Here is an 18,065-nt window from a genome sequence, read left to right as displayed (position 1 = left end):
AGTAACCTGCTAAATGCAGAATTGCTGATCCCAAAGTTGTCTTTGCCAAACTGCACACATCTTTACCATCCTGTATTTGTCCCCATTTTCCTTTTCAGCTCTTCTACAAAAAATAAAACAGATAATATTGAGTGAGAAACTAGTGTTGTTTATAGACAGTTTTGTTGATACATAACTATTTCTTTCAGTAAAAAGCACCTATGAAGAAAATCAAATTTAAGAGTATTTTTAAGTCATTAATCCTTCTTTGAGGTTTCTCAGCCCTACTTTGCCTTCCCCAATATTTCTTAGATTACATTTTCTTTGTTTCTTTTATGGTCAATCAAAACTCATATTCAAAGAATCTGTACTGCTCTTATTTATTTAAGAGGAATTAATCTTAATGAATTAACTCATTCTTCACTGTAAGTGACTAATAGCAAGGTAATACACTTGCAGTCATTTCTGGTTCTAAGATGGCATTTCTATAATCCCAAAGTAATCCCTAAATTATAGACTTTCATCTGCTATGGCTAATGAGAGTGAGAATAAAATTCAGATATTTGGAGGGAGTACATTGTGAGGGTTGGAATCAGCCCCTGAGAGAGCACCCTCTAGTTTTCATTTTTAACTTTGAAACAAGTGCTCTAAAGATTTTCATAGTAATGTCCATAGCAGTAGCCTTGGGCTATGAAAGAACTGTCATGAGCTATTTCTATGGCTGAGTCATTTGTAAAATGAGTATACATTAACTTAGGAATATTAATAAGGTTCTTTATTATCTATACAAAGGTCTCTCGGAAAGAGATTTGCTTTTCTTCTCAATGTCAAACCACTACCCAGAATCAGATTTTGGTACCTTACTTTAAGCTGCCAACAAATGAGGTTATTTAATATCAAATCTTCAGCATATATTATACATATTTTTGACTGTTTTACTTAGTTGTTGGAGAGAGAAAATGGCAGACACCAATACTTGGAACAAAAGAAGAACTCAAAAAATATTTGCTGAAGGTTGGCTGAACAAATAGAAAAATTAATGACATCAGGAAAAACAAGATACTGACAAGCATATCTGTCTGTCCATCTGCATTCAATTTCCATTTTCATCCATCCTATTTTCAACTGGTGTGCAGTGTAAACCCCTAAAATTTTAAGCTCAATGAGTAAATTTATATGGCCAGCAAATAGCATAATGTGTCATCTTTTATTTCTGTTTTAAAATGACAATATTTTGTACCCTTTAAAAAGGTACACAAACATTAGTTTTTAGTGTTTGGAAAATGGTATTTCCAAACTTAGCATGAAAAGATAACACTACCTGTCTCAGAATGTATCATCATAGGAAGTTCTTTAAGGAAAATTATCTGAATTCAGTGTATGTGAGTATATCTTCATTGTAAGTCACATGAAGAATATAATCCATGTAATTGAAAATATAAGGTATCTAGCTCACTTCAGCACCAGTCTAGAGTTGAAAACAGACCAGCCAAAGAAGAGGTATTTTAAGTCTTAGCTTATTTTGCACAGTGTGATTGACCTACCTACTGTACTGTTACTTTATCTGGTGAAAGGTGGAATCACTCGGTCACCCACGTTTCCCTTTCTGTGGACCTTCCTGTGATGCTGAGAAATGAGAATGCTAGTGCAAACATCCATAGACCACTGACTGTGGGCCAGTTATTGTGTTAAGTGCTTTACATTCATAATCTTAGTCTCTAAAGGGTGCTGTGAGATAGGAATTATTGTCCTGATATTCAAAATGAAGAAACTGAAGTTAATTCACCTACATCATATAGCTGAAGAGTTGAAAGAGCCGAGTCCGTGCTCAGGTCCTCCTGACTCCAGAGCCAATGTGTTAAACCATGCAGTAACTCTTCCTCTTGCTAAATATACTCTCACAGGTAGACCAGGTCAACCAAGCCAGTCTCACTAATGATTTCTTCCTTCTTTTTTCGTGGAAAGGATGTCAAAAATGGGACTTTGCAATTCATAAGGTTTCTGTAAAGTTTGACTTACTATCAGTCTTAGTCCCAGTCATCCAGGAAGCCATGCAGATGTGCAGCCACACATGTAAGACGTTCAAGGGGCAAGTGACAGAGTCAAGACACAATTTTAAATATGCTACATGACGACTGGTTTTTAAAGTTATATCCCCAAAATACTTCATTTTGAAATAAATGGCACAATCATCATTATGGGAATTATATTCAAAACAAATGTATCCCTTGACCATTTTCCCAAGCTGACATTGATTCTTTTTATCGATTGCTTCTTTCAAAATTGGAGTAAGCAATAATTATAATAATATAATTATTATTAATAATGATATATGCATTAAAAATATGTATGTTACTTACATGGTTCACTGTACATTTTTCCACTTTACTTTTCTTCTGCTCCTCTGTGGATTCTTGATAAACCATATTGTATGCTACTATCATTAATCTTTCCTCGTCATTTTAAAACTAAACTTATGCTCTTCTGTGGGTGGTCCTACCCTATGGATGGCTTTAAGTCTTTCTGTTCATATGCGTGATACTTCAGTTGCTAAGTCGTGTCTGACTCTTTGGAACCCCATGAACTGCAGCACGCCAGGCCTCCCTGTCCATCACAAACTCCTGGAGTTCACTCAGACTCACGTCCATGGAGTCGGTGATGCCGTCCAGCCGTCTCATCCTCTGTCGTCCCCTTCTCCTCCTGCCCCCAATCCCTCCCAGCATCAGAGTCTTTTCCAATGAGTCAACTCTTCGCATGAGGTGGCCAAAGTACTGGAGTTTCAGCTTTGCATCATTCCCTCCAAAGAACACCCAGGGCTGATCTCCTTTAGGATGGACTGGTCAGATCTCCTTGCAGTCCAAGGGACTCTCAAGAGTCTTCTCCAACACCACAGTTCAAAAGCATCAATTCTTTGGCGCTCAGCTTTCTTCATATGTGTGATAGGCAGTCCCTTCTTAAAAAAGTTACTCTTCCTTATTTGTTACTATTTCTCAAAAAACATGTTGGATCCTTGATTTTGTTTTCTTTAGTCCCGTCCAGTGTTTTTTGTTTTTGTTGTTGTTTTTTTTTTTTTATACATACTACTTCATCTCCTTCTCTAAACGTTAAATAACTTTCCAAACAGTAAATATCTGGAGATATTTCCCCCTCACTCTCTGATTTACTTTGCAACCTGAATTCTAAATGTTTTCAAATACTAAGGCTTTTATTATTTATCTCATGTTGCAGCTACAAGACCTTTGTACACGTTTACTCCTCAAGGAATTTAGCTGTTAAAGTACTTCCTCTATGCTATCAATTAGCTACACATTTCAAGTACTATAATAGCATATTTTTTAAAACCTCATGTAAAAATAAAGTGCTAATAGTATATCCTACAGGAGAATAAAAGACAGTTGTTTTCACAGAAAAAAATATGATAGGAAAACACAGATGCCATGAAATTATGCATTTTTAGCCTGTGATTTCTGGAAAAAAATTTATATAAAATGGTGATGAATGAAATCAACATCTAAATGTATGGCCACTCCATTTGGTTTTTTAAGGTCTATAATTCACTTGTCAAAGAACCATATTCAAAGCTGGAAAAAATTCTTATTTTCAGAAACCATGGTACATGGATATTAATTCTTTGTCATATGTATGCATCGTTTATTCACCCGTATCTTTAGTAACTAGCAGCACAGAGCTGAAAGGTCTATCACCCAAGTGTCATTGTTCAGCTACCTCCTTTACTATGTAGCAATCCTACTTTTTAATACAGTGGTTTCTGATTGTTTTCTCCTGTTCCACTTCATCCTCTGCACCTGATGTTTAAAATCCCCTCATCAAGTGCTCATCCACAAGGAAAAGCAAAGGAATAGAAATTGGAAATCAAATGTACCAACTCATTGCTTTGTGCATTGAAATGTGGATTTTCTTACATACTCCCTGAGGAGCAAAAATTCATTCATTACACTGAACTTTTTTTTGTCCCTAGGATATCAGGTAACTAGTTTGAATGCTCGTTCCCACTGGCTTCACTAAGTCAGGGAGGAAGTTGGGAAGTGATAGATTCTGGTACTTGGTAGCAATGGCTTTGGAGAGAGGAAGATGAGTTTGTATTCTTCTGGCCACTTTCTCAGTGTGTGAAGAACTTCTCTGAACTACAGTTACAGCACCTGCTAATTGGGAATTAAATCTATAATGGAATTAAGTGAGATCTGGGGAAAAGTTCTTAGCAGACCTCAATACATTTTTGCAAGTAGATGCAATCATTGCTATTAGTGTTGCAGTCATGGTAATAGAACATTATAAAGTATTCTAACTAACTTGGAATGCTTGTTGCTCTGAACATTATCTAGTACCAAGTCTTTGTAGATAAAATGATGCTCAGATAAAATATATGGGAATATTTCTGGGAAAGGCCTGGCCATGTCCAAATTTCAAAAAACTGCATATTCACAGACATAGGTCTTTAATTTGGAAAATTATCATGCTGCTAGCAATTAGGATCTAAATGGATAGTTATAAGTGAACAGAGCCATAATAAACAGGCAGCGTTTTCTTAAACATGTGCATAAATATGGTGGACTTTGAGTAGCCTCTTCAACTCTCCCTGGAGTGCATTTGTTATTCAAAACCCTGTTTTAGAAAAGTATGTGTTTACTTTTTGCTGTACTGGGTCTTCATTGCTGTGCCCTGGCTTTCTCTAGTTGTGGTGAGCAGGGGCTCATTGCATTTCATCAGCTTCTCATTGCAGTGGTTTCTTGTGGAGTATGGACTCTAGAGCACGGGCTCAGTAGTTGTGTTCAGGCTTTGTTGCTCCGTGGCATGTGGAATCTTCCTGGACCAAGAATCAAACCCATGTCCCTTACATTGGCAGGCAGATTCTTAACCACTGGTCTACCAGGATTGTTCCAAAACCCTTTCTCAATGGAGTAATCGAGATATGATTTGCCACTGGATTACAGTATTCTGAATGGACAGAACAAATAAATAGTAAGCCCCAGACTTGGAGCATGAAAGGCTTTGTGCTTTTCAAATATGATTAATACTCATTTAATCTTTTCCCATCATTCCTATTCTAAAATAAATCACATTTACTCTCGTGTTATTTATGAGAAAATTAATCCTTGCGTACTGTATGGCAGAGGTGATTTTCAAACTCAGATCTGTCCAAATGCAATCTTTCCATTCATTGTATTTACCATCTGGAATCTATTTCAGTTAACTGCTAAGAATCTTATCTAAATATTTTCTCAAATACCAGATTAATGCGATTTTTCTAACTGTCCAAATGCTGTGGAACTTCATGGATTCATAAACTATAAATGAAGAAACAGGAATACAGTTTTAGCTACAAGGGAAGTCCCTTTTAAACTCAATAAGAACAGTTTAAGAGCTTCCCTTGTGGCTCAGCTGGTAAAGAATCTCCCTCAGTGTGGGAGATCTGGGTTCAATCCTCAGGGTGGGAAGATCCCCTGGAGAAGGAAAAGGCTACCCACTCCAGTATTCTGGCCTAGAGAATTCCATGGACTGTATAGAGTCCATGCAATGAGTCAGACTTGACTGAGCTACTTTCATTTCACAAGAACGGTTTAAAAAAATCATCACATATATTTTTTATTTTCTTCCCCTCCCATTTCTTAATGTTCTTCCTCTAGTTAGAATCAAGGTGGATTTTGCCTGGATAAGATTTGATCTCTGTTACCCATCAGCTCTTAATTTTTCATGCAACTCTGGAGATTGGACAAGACATCTATGCTAAAACATAGATGACTTATTTTAAGAACCTGTATGCAGAAGCAATAATTTCGATGATTCAGTGCCATTTTTAGGGATAATGGTTTACAATATAAATGCCATAATGAAGTTTTTTTTCTTTTAATCGGTAGTTTGATTTTGAAGGCTTCTCAAACTATTCCTTTAAAGAAAAGAAAAAAAATCATGTTCTAGCCTCACCTAATAAAAATAATTTTATTACATGAGAAATGTAACTTAAATTGGGGCTTCCCTAGTGGGTCAGATAGTAGAGAAATGTAACTTAAATTGTGGTCATGTTTTGTTTTGCACTAAGTACATGCGTGTCCTCCAGGTGGCCCTCTGCACACCTCAAGTTCAGCAGTCTTGGGTTCCCACAGTTAGATGTCATCTGTTAGGCCTGCCCACTAAATTTTTGAGTCCTTACAGGACAGAAGCGATCTTCTCATATCATCTGTGTCCTGAGCTGGCAACCAGATTTTTATATACTAAACTGATAAAAAAACAATAATGTATGAGCATTAAATTTGCCTAATACCAGAAGAAGCTGGTAATTAAGACATGTATGTGCATAAATTACTTTAACATTGTGAGCAACCCCTAAAACCAAGCCTGAGTGTGGAAACATCCCACTTTTAACTCCAGGAAGGCTATCCAGATTTATTTCCTAGCTCCATTACTTCCTGATGTTATACCTACCCTTTAAAAAATGTTAGTGCCTCTCTTTTCTAGTCTGTAAAATGGAAACATAATCAAACTTAACTCATGTTCTTATTGTTAGGATAACTTGAGGTAATCACCATAAAATACTTGCCAAAATAGCCTGCATGGAGGAAATAGTCAATAAATATGACTGAAGTTTGATCTGCATGGATACAGGGCTTATAGCCCTACAGAACAGACCTGGCTTAGAAGAATCCTCAAATCCAGAAATAGGTTACTGCATGAAATGTTTTAGACCAAAAAGAAAAGAAAAGAAATAGCACTTAAAACAATTGTTGTTGAGAGGATTTATGTTTGAAAAGATGAAAGAAAAAAATATTTTTAACAACAGTATCTCACTTTATTAGACATATTTTTTATATTAACTCATTTTTATTGGTAACTATATTTACTGACTCTAGCCGCACTATTTAGGCTTGTAATGTCTTAACTCTCTAACCAAATTTGACCTCCTTGAGAAAGGGAAATTTTATTCCAAATAGAACCTTGGTCATTGCCCTGTAAATATTTTAAAATACCCAGGAACACTGAAACAATTGTAAATATGTATATAAATGCCTACTTACCCACTGTATGTAGTGTGTGTGTGTGTCGACACAGAGAGTCATATTCTAGATACACATAGAGTAAGAAATATAACTGCATACAATGAAATGGTTTGTGAAGTGAGCAACTGACTATCAGAAAACGCAAATTTGCCATCCTGATTATGATATAGTTAATTACAGATAGAAGCTGGGGAGGCCACTTAGCCCATTTAAGCCTTGGTGTCTCCAGGCAGACATGTACTAGTGAAGCTTTCAGCAGTATATACACGCTCTCTCTGTCTACTGTCCAGTGTAGAAACCACTGACTGTGTGTAGCCCTTGAGCGCTTAAGATGCAGCCAGTGTGACTAAGGAACTGAACTTATAAATTTTATTTGATGTTAACTGTTTTTTAATCTAAATAAGGACATATGCCAAGTGGCTACCTTACAGTCTAGCTATAAAATCTATAAAATCTAGGTGGATGGGACAATAACACAGAAAAATTTAAGTTGAATTTCCCCAATCTGGGTGCTGTAAAGACTCTTACATTCTTTTTGAAGTAATGTTACCTTCTGATAATGCATTAAATTTTAAACCTCTTTTCCTTTATTTCTCCCAACAGATCTTGAAAACTTTAAGCCAAGAACAAGAAGCACTGTGTCTGTCCGCCAAGGTCAGGGGATGGTACTGCTGTGCGGCCCACCAGCCCATTCTGGAGGTAACTGAGTGCACCAAAATATGCACACTTCACTGGTTGCTATTTTGCTTGCTGATCGTTCTCCCATGAGCATCAGCTTGGGGGACAGTGTCATTTGTAGAGATTCCCAAAGTCCCTCTGTGTGGAGGAAGCATCGTTGGCAGTACCTCCCAAAATTAGGATAAGAAAATATCAGATTGTGCAAATGATCTATCCTGCTGCTGTCTACCTGGCACAAGGGGAAAGACACCTGAGTCAATCAAAATCAGAATCCTATTGCTTGTTAAAACCACGTAGGTAAATTGCCAGCACTGCTGCCAACTTGGTTGTATTAAAGGACAGCCTTGCTTCATTTCATCTCACTGTGGGTCTGTGAAGGGATCAGACCCAGGACCGAAGTCCGTTCACCACAGAACCAGGGTGATGTTTTGAGCACACATAGTGACTAGATTAGGAATGCATTTGTTTGCAGGTCCCTGAAAACAAAGCTAACACTGGCTTCCATGGACTTACGTTTGTGCTATCCTCACACACACAAGACTTCCAAAGTTATATAGTGTAAAGTTAGCACTACTTCTTAGGCGTATCTACCAGGACTCAAGCCCTTTCTCTGATTCTTCTCTGAAGTTTATAATGGACTGGGGGGAGTTGGGAATGGGGCGTGAAGCAGGGGGCGGGACATGGCTAAGGCACCAAGTTTGCAATGCTCCAAGGTAAAAATGAGAAGAGGCTGGGACAAATGTCAGATGTCTCTCCATTGTAAATTGACTTTGTATTATAGAAGGTTTGCTTTGCCCAAGGACTTGTATGTATATTGCATTGATCACCCCAGTGGCAAAAGGGAAAACTCAAGTATTTTATACAGATGCGGGATGGCCCCAAAAGAAGTCATAATTTTGAATAAGGGAGAATATGGAGAAATGCTGTGTAGGCAACTTGCAGTGTCTACTAAAAGGACTAATGATGACTGAAAGGGGAATCTGACTGCTTAATAGTTAGTGATATTTATTAGGATTCCATGACAGTTTGTGTTGACAAGACTGATAAACTCCATTTGTGGTCTTTCTGGGTAAAGTTTGATATCTGCCCTCCTTGTTATTACCTTAATTTTCCATTTGGCATTACTCATGACTGAAAAAGAAAATATTTTAAACTGAGAATTTGAAAACATTATTTTATTTTTGTCCTCTCTTCAAAAGTTTCAGTTTTTCCTTCACGCCTAATGCCCCAGCTAACATTTTTAGCAGCAAATAACAATTATTTAATAGCAAAACAGCTGCAAGGCTTGCATTTCAGGCCTGAAGAATACAAAAGCAGGTGGAAGAGGCAGGCACCCCTCCAAGTCTCGATGGAGGGTATAGAATTGTTAGGGTTTCTGGTTTTCAGAAACCAGCAGAGAATCCAGATTAGATTTCAGGAGTTTGTGTTCTGAAGAAATGGGTTTATTCTTTAGGACTTCCTTTTCTCTCCAAGTTAGTATGAGAACCATTAAATGTGGAGTCCAGGCCATGAGTTCTGGTCCTGGATCTGTTTCAGATCATTATTAGATATTGGACTACTATGTTCAAATTATCTATGCAACACTCATTAATCTCTAAATGAAGAGATTAAAATAAATCTCTTGGATCCTTTTTAGTTCTATCACTACATAATAATAGCTAAATAAAGACTAAATATGTCTATAAGCTATATTTGCATTGCTGGAATCCTGTCCTTTATATGAGGAAAACAGTTAACTGGACATATATTTAAAGTGATGTTCATTCACACTAAGAGGTCTCTTAGTACAAAATCTGATCAAAATAAGAACGGAAGATTTTGCTAATTTCTTCTGCAGGCTACCTTCACAGTGTTAAGCTTTCACAACATGGCAGCAACTCTGAAAATTAATCGAGTAGCATATTGAGAAAAAAAAAATACCTCACTACCTCCTAGTATACTGATATCTTTAGGAAAGGCAAAACACACGAAGTGCTGCTGTGCTTCTCCGCAATGAGGCACCTGAATACTCTCCCCTTCCCACTGAGAAATATATTAAAAATTTCTGTAGACATTCATTGAAATTTGCTTGTCTCTGCTGGCAGCAGTCAGCAGCTCTGAAATCCAGTTTCTTGAGCTGTGCTGACATTCCTGACAGTCTTGATGGCAAAAGACAAGGAAATAAATATTCTCATTATGGACTGTATTAGAAACTGTGAGCTCAGTAATACTGTGGGCAAAGCGGGCAAGGCAAGGGAATTTGCGAGACAACAACCAAGTGGGTCTTGAAGGTTATATGAGACCATCGCAGACATCCATCAGTTTGGGGCAGTGGGATCAACGATTATCTGATGAAATCGCCCCAATTACTCAAAACCCCCCAATGCAAACTGTCCAGCAGTGATTCTCTCATTGCTTTTCTAGGCTATGATTACCTTAAAGCTGGCAGCATCACCAAGAGCCGCTGGCCATACTGAGCGGCCCAGCATATGGTATCCCAGTTTCTATTGTAACAGATCATGCAGAGGAAAGGAAATGAGTCAGCCTTTTATTATATCAGTGGGATACTGGGTAATGGCATGAAATCCATTGTAAAGGATGCTGTATGTCCTATTTCAAAAGCTGTGCAGTGTCAGACCTTCTTAGGGTACCACAGAAATGAACAGCAATTAATCTACTTTGAAAAGCTTTTCAGTCAGCAGGTATTTCCAATGCTCTACCAATCACCATTCATAGCATCTTTGACATCTCTTGGTTAATAGGTACAAAAGATGTGATGTCATTGCATAGACAGTACTATTAAATCTTAACCTGAACACCAAAAAAATAGAAATTGCTGTGGATGATGAGGTTGTCTGTGATGCTTCTTCACATTAGAAATAGAGTTTTAGGAGATTCAAAATTTTCACCTTGCTTTCCATCAACTCCCAGATCATTTGACAGCAGGAATTCATGATCTTTAACCAACTGCTCATTAAATAGGAACAGAAGTGAGGTGCTTTGAGATTCTTCCTCCTAGTATACTAGGAATTACCAGATTATTCACGGGTGAAATCCCCATGAACTGTTCACCAAGGGAGGTTTTTGTTTCCACCTTCCTTTTATATGTCACCAAGATCCTCACTCCTCAAAATGTGGTCCATGGGCCAGAAGTATCTTCCTTACCTGGAAGTTTGTTAAAAAGGCAGTGTTGGGACCCACACAGGGCCTGCTGTCTCCAAAGTCACATTTTAACAAAATCTCCAGGTGATTTACATGCACATTAAAGTTTGAGAATCCCTGAGCTATATGTGTGATTCCCCTACACTCCTCTCTTATGTCCAGGGATGTGCAGGAAGCGGAAGCATCACCAGGGCAGCATAGGAGAGCCACAGGTGACCAGCCTTTTCCCATGGATATTCTGATTCCATAAACCTGGGGCAGGGTCCCTCAGAACCATTGTTCCAGTGGACTCTGAGGCAGCACCAGATTGAAGATCCACCCACTTTGATCCCTTTTCTGCAAAACTAGCCAAGGTTCACCCTGTTGAGGTGGAATACTTTGATTTTCACATCAAACCCAAGCAGAAGGGCAGAACATCTCTTCTATCAAGTTCATATTTAAAAGAATTTAGAATAAAATATAATCACCTCAGGCTTTCCTCCAGTTTTGTCCTTGTTGTTAAGAGAAATGAACAACTAAGAAAGGACTGGCTTTTTCTTGAGTATTCACATGAGAAAGCAGCATTTTACACGTGAACAGCTCTTACTACATTATTGTTAGAGAAAGTATGCCTTCCTAGAGCATAAAAAAAGAGAAGCACGTGATTCTGAGATTATTTTCACTGTTACGAGTTTTAGATAAACTAGCTATTAATATAATTGTCATCTTTGAATGCTTTTATACAGGATGCATCCCCATTGAACTTAGATCTCATTCACACAGACTCAGGGACCTTATAATAGTGTCTGTAGAGTTCCCTAGGGGGTTTATAATCTTTAGTTTACATTGCATTATCTTTGGATCCACATGGTAATCCTATAAGGAGTAAAGACATGTGTTTTACAGAAAAGAAAATCGAAGCAAAGAGATTAAGTGAGGTCACACATTAATCAATGGCAGGTTCAGGAGTTACCTTTCCCTAGAATGTGCAACCCCCTTTTTTATTTTATTTTATTTTTTTTTACAGTCAGGAGACAACTGTACAAATAGTTATTGGATGCTGCATGCATTAATTCTTTGAGTTCCATCCCAGATCAGTGCAGTCTGAATTTTTTGAGAGGGACTCCTCTGGCATCATTAAAAGTTTTGTTTTGTTTTTTTTTATTTGTCTTCACTGGGTCCTAGTTGTGGCACATGGGATCTTCAGTCTTTCATCTTTGTTGCAGCTTGAGGGTTCTTTTAGTTGGAGCATATGGAATCTTTAGTTGCAGCATGCAAACTCTTAATTGTGGCATGCGGGATGTTTAATTGTAGCATGTGGGATCCAGTTCCCTGACCAGGAATCGAACCCGAGCCCCCTGCATTGGGAATGCAGAGTCTTAACCACTGCACCACCAGGGAAGTCCCACATTCATAGTTTTAATAGCACTCCAGATGATTCTAATGTGCAGCCTGAGTGGAAAATGTGTGTCTCTGCCCTAAAAAATCAAATAGCTCTTGTCCCAGCAAGACCTTTCTATTTGCAAATGTCTCCAGGGTCTCAGAAATTAGCTTGAATCTAGGTATATCTTGAATATTATAGCCTGAAAAAAATCAATGCCTTTCTACCGCATGGTTATTCCAGCTGGATGTTTTGTCTTTGCTGTAGGACAAGGGTGAAGCATGAAACTAGGACACCCACATTCTAATCCTAGCACTGCTGTTAACTTACTTGAGCCAATTATGTAACTGCTCTGAACCCTCTTGTTTTTCTGTCTCCCCACCCGTACTTGAGTTCCAGCATCAAGATGTCACCTTCAGAATCCAGCTCACCCAGTTTCTTAATTAGTCCAAACTATGCTGACAGGTCACTGGGCCAGGACTAATCTTAATCTGCTGAAATGAGCCTACTTTATGCCCAGAATAATCTTTAAGACATCTACATTCTAGTCAAGAATGTATAATGGATAAGCCTGCTGCTGCTGCTAAGTCACTTCAATCGTGTCCGACTCTGTGCGACCCCATAGATGGCAGCCCACCAGGCTCCGCCGTCCCTGGGATTCTCCAGGCAAGAACACTGGAGTGGGTTGCCATTTCCTTCTCCAATGCATGAAAGTAAAAAGTGAAAGTGAAGTCGCTCAGTCATGTCCGACCCTCAGCGACCCCATGGACTGCAGCCCTCCAGGCTCCTCCGTCCATGGGATTTTCCAGGCAAGAGTACTGGAGTGGGGTGCCATTGCCTTCTCCGAATGGATAAGGCAGGCAGTGCCTACTTCCCTTGTCCATGTCTTACTCCCCACTCCTGCCCTAGCCTGGCTCCCATGCTTACCAATTTTATGTAACTTCAGATTTTCTGGTGCATCTGTATTAGCTCCAAATGACAACCCATTCCATTGCAATCCAGACAGTTTAGCTCTTGCTTTAATGTGTCAGCCAACGGTACATGGAGATTCCATTTTTACCCAGCTGCAAACCTCAAACCGTAACACATTGTTTTTGATACTGTGACCTGGTAGTATAATTGCCAAGCCCACTCATCATATCAGACCTTCTTGGATACTGACATGTTATTGGCTAGGTTCTAATTTTCTCTCTGTGTTGTTTGGACAATTAGCCACCTTCCTTAGGAAGCAGTCCCTCCACTACCAGCTTATTCCTCTACTTTCTCTCACTGAGATTTCAGACTCTCTCCTACACCACATCTTGGTTCCCAGAAGAACTCACAAATCCTTACACAATATTATGCCAACCAAATGGAATGTATCTTTGCCCTTTCAGTTCAGTTCAGTTGCTCAGTTGTGTCTGACTCTTTGCGACCCCATGGACTGCAGCACTCCAGGCTTCCCTGTCCATCACCAGCTCCTGGAGCCTGCTCAAACTCATGTCCTTCTAGTCGGTGATGCCATCCAACTATCTCATCTTCTGCCATCCCCTTCTCCTCCTGCCTTCAATCTTTCCTAGCATCAGGGTCTTTTCTAATGAGTCCGTTCACATCAGGTAACCAATTTGCCCTTTAAACCTCTCCAATGTGTTTTAAGGATAAAAAGATATAGATGTGGTACCAGTTTGCACAATTCAAAATGCAGACATTCTTGATTTTATTAATTAGGCTTGGTTTGATTTTTTTCATTTGCATAAGCTTGAAATTAAGGTTAACTCAGAAATGTTGCTTGTCTTTGAAAACATGATTCTTGATTTATATTCATGTAGCAACTTTTAAGTAGGCAAATATTTTTCAGATATCTCTTCCAAGAGATTCATCTGGAATATGCATCTATTATTAACATAAGCTCATCATGCTCTGGCATTGTGGCTTTATTAAAATGCTGATTTAGCCATTCTCCTAACATCTGAAAATTGCTCTTAAAAATGCAGCATGACAGTTGAGGTACAGTCTACCAATCATCTCTTCTCAGGCCAAGCCCTCTGTAATTCTTTGCATTGTACATTAGTGTGCACAGTATGTATCTGGGGTTCATTCATTTCCTTAGAAGAAGCAAAGCATTAAGTGGGCCTCAGAGGAGCTAAGGTTTTTAAAAGATATATGAGAATTTTTTAAATAAACTAGGAAACATAGTCTTCAGCTTATTTTATATGGCAATTTGAAAAAATGTAAAGTTTGAAATTTTTAAATGGCTATGAGATTAACAGTCACTCAATTGTCATGAAAAACCATAAAAAGAATCTCATTCTATGCATTGTAACCATCTCCTTTTCTGGTTTTAGTGGGGACATGGATGGATGCACATATCAGGACAAAGGGTTGGCGTTGCATTTCAGGCGTCTTGGGGGGGGTGTGTGGATTGAGAGAAGGTGCCCAAAAGTAGGCTCAGTTTTTAAGGTGTTTAAGTAATAAATGATAAATTATATTCTTAGGACCTTGAGTATTTATTGTTTGTTCACCACTGAGGTAGCTGACCTTTGATGTCCATTTCATGTCATCTGAAAAGTGACTTACTTGAGACGTGCCTTATCTCCTGCAAGTAAATTTTAGAACCACAGCTGCTCAGCAAGTTAAGACTGACCTTGCTGGAGACCAGTGATTCCGAAGCAATTCTGTCACGAAGGCAATATGCAGCTTTCTGACATCTGGACCTGGAACCCTGGGAAATAATCTTTAAAATGCTGATTGGGACAGCATTGAAATAATACTGCTATTCTAGCCTTCAAGAATATTATGTATCAAACTCAGTGAAACCAACTTTTATGATTTTATTTCTATGTAATATGCATTCCAAATTCCACTTCTAAGCCCAAAGTATTATATATTCATTTGAGTAGATATCTACTGAAATTCACTGAGGAAAGGTTAATATTTAGTTAGTGATAGGTTAATCAGCACCATAGTACTAGGGTTTTTTTTTTTAATCTTGTATTGAATATTCTTAAGGCAATCTTGTTAGATGCTCCTTGACTCTACCATGTTTCTTTGAAAAATACAAACCTGGATTCTTTAATCTGAAACTTAATGAGCTGATTCCTCCCTTTTTTTTTCTCTTCCCACTTTGTCAATCAGAGGAGGTTACGGCACCCGGCTGATTTAATCAGCATAGAGAAATGTGAAACAGTTTGGAAGATGAGGTTTTTCTCCTTTCATTAAACCTCCTTTGTTTCACCAGTTGAGAAGAAAAAAGCCTCCTGGATCAGGGACTACTTGTTATAAACTTGTCTGACCTAAGCAAACTGGTGAAGTGTTTCGTGTTTGGAAGCAGAGGCCACTAGGATTATTTGTCCTTACCACAACAGATGCAGGCTCCATTTCTCTCAGCCATGAGATAATGTAGCTCAACTGCCAGGGGCGGGGTTTGGGGTGGTGAGGAAGGGAAATAAGGAGTTAGTGTTTAATGGGGACACTGTTTCAGTTTAGGAAGGTGAAAAATTGGAGAGATGGATGATGGTAAAGTGTTGCACAACAATGTGATAGTACTTACTATACAGTTAAATATGTTTAAAATAATATATGTGAATTTTACCATAATGTTTTTAAATGTTAAAAAAAAAAAAGAAGGAATCAATAAGGAAAGCAAAAGGGAGAAATTAGGCCCCACATTTTTAGAGGAATGGTAAGCTTCTCCTTCAGTAGATGTGACAAGAAGAGTTGAGATGAACATTTCTGATCTTGATTATTTCCAAAATCAGTTAAGCATATTCTCTGACGCTACTGACGTACTTTGTGCCTTTCAACTTTCCTATCCATTCTTTAAAACAACTTGAATGTTTCATGACTATACTTTTGAATGCCGAATATCAATAACTGCGTACTTTTGGAGTACAGAAAATGAGTTGTATCAGTAGAAGCATTCCCTGATCCTAAAATAATTCTGAGTCCCCCAGTTTCTTAAACTAACCTGTAATAGAGAATTGCTGGTCTGTTTTCAAAGAAGATCACCCCAGGCATGGTAGTTGTACACTTTGTACTTTGACTCTCCTTTCAGTTCTAGTAAGAGACATATTTAAACTGTCTTTGCACCCATAGCAAGTCCCAGGCCATACACCTAGAAATAGACTCAGCTGCTTAATAGCTGCCCAGTATTTCTGCCTGGAGAGTCCCATGGCCTGAGGAGCCTGGCGGGCTGCAGTCCATAAGATCACAAACGGCTGGATATGGGTGAGCACCTGAGGACACACACTTAATAACAATTAGTTGAATTTCTTTGGTAGCCTAGAGAAGATCATTTAGTTCTTAAAAAAAAAAGCAAAACTAAATCTCACGATTTTTTTCTTTTTCTTCTTTGCTTTTATCCATACATTTCCATGTTCTTTATTTAGCCAAAATCAAAGATTTTATAGTTCATTACTGATGACCCTAATTACCCAGCTTCTCTCCTGATATAATAGTTACTCTGTACTTAATTTCATGATAGGCTGTATAGTTGTAGATAGATTTAACTTCAAGTTGAGAATGTCTCTATTTTCTTTTCAGACATTAAAAAAAAAATCAAAGTGATTATCTCCAGGTTTGATCCTTAGAACTGGAGAACCATTCATCTGTCAGAGTGAGGGTCAAACACATTAGCACCAAAAGAAAATGGCATTTGGAAAGTGAGATTTGATCCATAAAAGCTGACTGTGATCATTCAACAAAGCTCACCTGCATGCAGAGTTCCCTTTCAGAAGAATCCTGTCCCAAAAAGCAGTGAAGGATGATACTGTGTGGAAACCTAGGTGCTAGGTGGGCTGTGAAGAGTCTGCAGATGTGAAAAGCACATTATATGCCCAGTAGAGTGCTACCAGCCAGAGCAGAACAAATGATCAACACTGATCCTCCAACAACATGAACCTGCCTGATCATTTCATAAATAATCCAGTGGACAATCACCGAAGGATATATGGCAAGCATTCTTGTTTTAATGCCTGTTAGAAATATGAATCTTGTCTTTTCAGCTGAAGAAAGAAACGAGCAGCTCTTTCCATACATTTTCAGAAATGAATCGGTGTTTTTCAGGTCAGTGCATCACGATTTTACATTGAATTAAGCAGGATAATGGTGCAGTACATAGAATGAGGAAATGCTGGCTGAGTCCTGGAAATTTGGAAATAGAGTCTGGTTGGGAGATCAGAAATGAAAGTCTCAAGCAGAATATTTACCATTGCCAAGGATCCTGATCCTATGAATATGATAGTACAATCATGAAGTTGGCCATTTTTCTGATATACTTTTTTTATCTCATTTGGTTTAGTTTTTAGACATTTAGAAAAGAAATACCTGGAGTTGGTCAAATCAAAGACCAGGCAACACTATACATGTACACAAGTGAAGCTCACTTCTACTGACAAAAGAATAGATGGTAGCATTTTGTCTAAAGGTAGGATTATAGCTTCTGATTTAGAAGAAAATGACTTAATGAAGTGGCTGTTTATTTATCAAGGTCAAACTGTAAAGACAAAAAGCTTCTTTAACCCATCATGCTTATGTGAGTTAGCTATAGTCGCTAATAATTTTGGTATTTGAAACATAGAGAATAAATACAAAATTTCGAATGAAGTAGTAATCCTTTTACAGAAGGACCAACCCTGCCTACATTGTGAACTAAAAGAAATGTCACAAATTTAATGCAGAAGCAGGTTGGGAGACTGTTGATGATATTTTAGGTGGGTCCTGGCTGCTGATGAAGCAGTGGGCAGCCACGTTGTACGGAGCAAGAATGCTCGTTCCCGTTTCTTACTTCAATACATCCTGTTTTTCTCACATCAGCTGGTTGCAAGCTAACACATTATCACCATCCTCACCATCAAAATTAACCCCTGGAAAGGAGTTGTGTTATAACAACACTCTGCAGGAATTCATAAATCCAT

At 38.3% G+C, this 18,065-nt stretch overlaps 1 protein-coding gene across 6 annotated transcripts in view; it reads left to right on the top strand.

The window, feature by feature from the left end:
- CNTN4 (contactin 4) overlaps window positions 1-18,065 on the top strand; it is a 1,023,175-nt gene that overhangs the window by 750,628 nt on the left and 254,482 nt on the right. For all 6 annotated transcript variants that reach the window (XM_070359500.1, XM_070359495.1, XM_070359496.1 and 3 more), the window contains one exon: window positions 7,596-7,691. In XM_070359500.1, coding sequence (XP_070215601.1) covers window positions 7,596-7,691 — 96 coding nt within the window. The remainder of the gene's footprint in view (window positions 1-7,595; window positions 7,692-18,065) is intronic.

The sequence above is a fragment of the Bos mutus genome, chromosome 22 (genome assembly GCF_027580195.1).
Source record: "Bos mutus isolate GX-2022 chromosome 22, NWIPB_WYAK_1.1, whole genome shotgun sequence".
NCBI lineage: Eukaryota > Metazoa > Chordata > Mammalia > Artiodactyla > Bovidae > Bos > Bos mutus.
This window is presented reverse-complemented; position numbering and strand designations above follow the sequence as displayed.